The sequence below is a fragment of the Solanum verrucosum genome, unplaced genomic scaffold, assembly GCF_900185275.1.
Source record: "Solanum verrucosum unplaced genomic scaffold, falcon-dt-bn FXZP01000253.1, whole genome shotgun sequence".
In the NCBI taxonomy this organism is placed as follows: Eukaryota; Viridiplantae; Streptophyta; class Magnoliopsida; order Solanales; family Solanaceae; genus Solanum; species Solanum verrucosum.
In genome coordinates, this window is record NW_026019984.1 from 938,294 (window position 1) to 943,623 (window position 5,330).

Genomic DNA, 5,330 nt, shown 5'->3' on the forward strand with positions numbered 1-5,330 from the left:
AGAAGACTATTGGATACATAAGATTAAAATATATAATATTTTATGATTTTTAATCAGCTCTGAAGTCATTTTATTGTTATTTATTTAAAATTGTGAGATTACTATCCCATATAGAATTTGGGATAAAATAATCTGATACTTCATCCCCGCATATCAAGATTATTATTTTTTATTAGGGAAAATTGTACATAATGGCAAACTATTAATTCAAATTAAATGGTATAACCACACTTTGATTTAATTGTGCCCTACAGCAAATTGTTTGTCAGCCGCCTCTCTCCCTCAAACTCTCGCTCGCCACTCTCCCTCTATCGCTCGCCTCTCTCGCTTTATACAACAGAAGTGCATAAATTGTGTTTCTGTTTGTATAAAGCGAGAGAAATTTGTATATACACATGCAAATACATATATATTCGTCCTATACACTTATAATTATACAATAAAAATATGCTACTACCCAGTTCTCTTTTGCCTTTCTCTTCTCGTTTTATACAAACACAGATTATACAAATATAATGTATTTTGTTTGTAATGTATAATTTATGTTTGTATAAAGTGAAAGATAGAGCGATTTTTAATATACAAATATTTTTGTCAACGATTTATACAAACGAGAGGCTAACAACAATTTATACAAATGGCCTACCAGCAAAATTATACAAATCTGAAGAGGAGCCAACAAATTATACAATTGCTTCTTTTTTGTATATATATATATAGCAAAATAGACATAACTTTCAATTGTATATGTATAGCGAATTATACATATATATGTTTGCTATGGAGCACAATTATGCAAACTTTGCTATAGTATACAAATATGATTTTCTTGTTTGTTATATGTGAAAGTTGCTCTTTTTATTATAACAATTCTTTTAATTTAAAAGGAGAACAGTTGACTAACAAATAAAATTGTTGTCATGTGATCAAGAAGTTAGGAGTTCAAGTCGGGCTCTTACAAAATGTAGAAAATACTACATATAATGCTATACACATGAGTTGTCTTACAATTAAATGCATTGCAATTAGAGAGTCAAACTTGGCCTCAACTGGCAAGTAAGCACTTCAGCTTCAGAAGTGCACATCACACCTCAAGTTGGTCTTAACGGGCAACTTAGCACTCCAACTCGTCCCAAATGTGTCTCATGGAGTGCTAAGTTTCTTGTTAATCATATTCATGTTATCAAAAAAATCAGTTGTAATCTCACAAGTAGAGTCTAAAGAAGGTGGTGTATGTCCAACTGTTATCTACTTGGCAAATAGACATACAAAGTAGTATGGGATATTTTCTTCATGTTTATGATAGAACCTGCTAAGGTATCTAGCTAGTAGTGTGACACAATTAATTAGTAGTTTTTTTATTTAGTAAGTCGTTGGACTATGAGCTACTTACCATTATTTGGTTACCTTTTAACTTTGAATTCGAGTTTTTATTGATCGGTTTCATAATCATTTCTTAGTACTAATTTTTTTTGCCAAATTTACCGACATACAAAATTTGTAGCTTAATTGTAAAATTCGTCGCTAATCCTATTTAATGATGAATTAGCAATGAATTTTCATTAACTACGAACAAATTAGTTATGAAGTTTATAGTTAAATTCCAATTTTTTCAGTTGTATACATAAGTTTATTGAAGAAAAAACAACAAAAAAATAAAAATAAAAAAATCAGATGGACAACAAATGAAAGTTTTCAATTAACAATTTTTTACAGTTGTAGGTATGCACAACCCTATTTTTTTTAGTGTGGATATGAATTTATTGAGCTATAATATAATACGGATACTGTGCGTCGAATCAAAATTATATTGTAATTCTTTGATAAATGTTTGACATAATGTTGTCCAATTAACAATTATTTGATGGTTTACTAATTATAATTAATGAACCTTTCAACATTTGTTGCTTTTTGTGGGGTTGTTGAGAGAATAATTGATTAAGACAAAATAGGTCAACAACAGAAATATTGAATAATTATTTTGCTATAATAATTTACTATTGAATAATCAATATATAATACAACAAATAAATATACTATATAATGGAAAGAATTACAATCATGCTATAATAAATAAATAAAATATAATAAATAAAGGCCATTTCTAGCTCATATATTGAGCTCTTATTTTTTTGGTACCATAAACAAAATCATCATAATTATTATAACTAGAAGTATAGAAATATTTTTTATTTTTGAGATTATATTGTAGAATAATCAATTATTCTTTAGGATCATTTGGTCTATAGAGTTGAATTGTTCGTTTGTTTGTTGCTTGGACTGGTCTTGAATTTGTCTCAGATTCCTACAAAAAAATAAATCGAGAGTGTTATTGAAATAATTTATAGGTACATAAATATCTACGACTTATATTGAGACGGAGGAATATACTCATAAGACTTGCTATGAAAACTTATATATTATCATATGTCAACTTAATTTATCGTTGATCAATTTTAATGTCAACGTATATTATAATTAAGTTAAATCTAAATATGAAGCTAGAATAATTGATAAATTATTAGGATATAAAACATAATTATAAATAACTCACATCATGAACTGCTTCGCGAATTAACTTCATTTGTTCTTTTGTAACAGTCCTCACCTGATAAAATACAAAACAAATGATATCGAATATTAACTTCAAGATATATTACAAGCATGAAATATTGCGCTTTCACATAAATAATACATATTGACTGATTTCAGTCGAACTCGTAATTTTAGAACTTTTGAAATTACCTTTCTTACAATAGTCCATACAACATCTTGAGTGCAAGGAGGAACAGTCAAAGAGCCAATATATCTATAATATTTTCTGCTACCCAATTTCACCTTTTTTGGATCAATTACTCCTATATTTCTCTCCACATTTTTTGTATGTGCTAGAGCTTTCAAATCACTCTCAATCTGAAATTAAAAATATATCATAGTTAATATTATTTTATCAGTGACGTACACAAGATTTTTTTTATGTTCTAAAATTTATTATAGTGTTGAATTTTTTTATACTGTCAATGTATAAAAATTTAATTCGTGTTTAGTGTAATGTACCATAGACAAGAAGGGATCAGCTCTTCCAATTTTGTACATTATTCCAACAACTGCAGTCTTTCCATCTTCACTTTCATGTACCAAATGAACCTCCAAATCAAATCTGCATTATTTAATTCATACAATATTTTGTTATAAGAGAAAAAAAAATAGAGCTCGATGCACAAAGCATTTTGTATTCATGCAGGGTTTCTTGAAGATCAAGACACACATCATGAGATGAGATGTAGACAATCTATCTATCCTAATACAAACATTAGTGACTGGTTCCATAACTCGAAAGTCGAATTCATGAACTATAAATCACACGGAGATAATTTTGTTGTTACATTGAAAAAATATGTAATAGTAATAAATAAATTAAGTACCTTCTTCCATTGATGGTATGTTCAGAAGGTGAATGCCAATGAGCTTGATTGAGTTGATATTTAGTTCCATTTATTTTAATATGTCCAGCTCCACCTTCCCATCTTAACTGCAAGTAATAAATAATTTATTATTCATTAAATTCATCACAATTTTTTTAAAAAAGAAATAATAAAAATAATCTTTTAATATGGGAATTTAATTTCCAAAAAACTATACATATATTTACTAATTAATCAATACAAGTTGCTAATGTAACGACCCCATATATAACTTCCCTCTTAATATCAAGAAATTAAACACCTAACTTTATATTATATAGTTGCAAATTCAACAAAGTAAGGTGGTAGGTTAAATAGTAATTAACAGTAGACAAAAATGATTGTATATTTGATTAATTTCATGTGTAGTAGGTTAAGTTTGTTGATTTTATGTTTTTTAGTTAGTGATATATGAAATTTTTAAAAAAAATAATAATATTAACAAATATTGATTATATGAAAGGAAAATGATTTCCGTCCATAAGTAGAAAAAAAAACATTTTTCCTCTTTTTCAGTTATTTGAAAGAAAAATGAGTTTCATCGTACCAAACAGATCAAAAAACTTACCATCATATCATGTCCTCTATTCAAGAGAGTAGCATAGGATGATGTTTTGTAGCTTCTATGAAGTCTTCCCAAATGAGAAACAACTTCAACTCTCTCATTTAAAAGATCAATTGGAGATTGCAATTTTCCAGAGTTACACATTTTCCATTCTGGATGAATTTCACCCCAATGTGTTGGTCCATTTTCACTCTCTCTATCATAACTAAACTCACTTTCATCATCTGTAAAAAATAAAATAAAAATCATGAAAAAATATTATAATTAGAAATCATAGTATATAGTTGTAAATCGATAGATAAAACTCTCTTTTTATCATCTTGTGTCAAATGTAACATAAAGTTATAAATTGTGACACAAATGATTATTAGAGCTCGATCATAATTGAATGGCAAGAGGTCTGTCAATTCGGTTGTTCGTCAATAGACGAAGCTCTCTCTTTATCATCTTGTGTCAGATGCAACGTAATGTTGTAAATTGAGACACAAATGATTATTAGAACTCATAATAATTGAATGGAAAGAGCTCCGTCAATCCGATGTTCATCAAAAAGATAAAGCTCTCTCTTTATCATCTTGGGTCAGATGCGACGTAAAGTTATAAATTGAGACACAAACTATTATTAAAACTCATAATATTATTTGAATGACAAGAGCTTTGTCATGATTAACGAAACTCTCTCTTTATCATCTAGTGTAGAAACAATCATTTAAGAGACAAATTAAAGAATACTAACCAACTTCATGACATGTTGCAATGAATGCATTTGTGAGGAAAAGAAAAGAAAGGAACAATATTTTGTTGGTTCTTGTAAGCTTTGTCTCCATATTTATTTTCCCAAGAAGAAAAGAATTTTGTGTTTTGTTGTTGTTAAGGATGCAATTTTAGTAATATTAAACGTTACTTATATAGAAGAAAAAACTAAAGCAGTCTTAGTGGAAATTGAAATGTGAATGTGAAATTGACCAAAAAGATCTTAAAAACTATCTTTGACTACACATGAGGAAGAAGTTTCTAGGCTCTAGCTATTTCAGGTGAACATGTTTCTTTTGATTTCTTATCCGATGTACGATATTCATATTGTGAAATAAGACTAATTTGATTCGCATTGCATAACGTATGTCTCTTACATAATATATAAATGTGTCTTTTAACTTGGCCTCAACTGATATTTATGTCTTCTAATTTATGGTGTGTAAAATTTATACAAAATTGCACAAATAGACATGACATTCGTTCTACATGACATCTTACATGACAATTTTGTGTCCTGCATGTTCAATTTATACAAATTAAAGTGA

The 5,330-nt window shown here is 28.1% G+C and overlaps 1 protein-coding gene across 1 annotated transcript; it reads right to left on the reverse strand.

Moving 5' to 3' along the window:
- Positions 1–2,182: 2,182 nt before the first annotated feature.
- LOC125817970 (alpha carbonic anhydrase 7-like) lies at positions 2,183–4,901 on the reverse strand. Its single transcript, XM_049497473.1, has 7 exons — positions 4,766–4,901; positions 4,033–4,253; positions 3,426–3,532; positions 3,058–3,160; positions 2,746–2,913; positions 2,555–2,608; positions 2,183–2,305 (listed from the first exon to the last, which is right to left on the reverse strand). Exons 1-7 carry the CDS (start codon positions 4,854–4,856, stop codon positions 2,222–2,224), a joined length of 828 nt encoding a protein of 275 aa, XP_049353430.1. The 5' UTR covers positions 4,857–4,901; the 3' UTR covers positions 2,183–2,221.
- Between the last annotated feature and the right edge of the window lie 429 nt (positions 4,902–5,330).

Excerpts from the sequence above, each read along its gene's own strand:
- LOC125817970 (XM_049497473.1), bottom strand. The coding sequence starts at position 4,856 with ATGGAGACAAAGCTTACAAGAACCAACAAAATATTGTTCCTTTCTTTT. Across the intron at positions 4,254-4,765 it reads TGCAACATGTCATGAAGTTG|ATGATGAAAGTGAGTTTAGT; the intron begins GTTAGTATTCTT and ends TATTTTTTACAG. Across the intron at positions 2,609-2,745 it reads TATGGACTATTGTAAGAAAG|GTGAGGACTGTTACAAAAGA; the intron begins GTAATTTCAAAA and ends GTATTTTATCAG.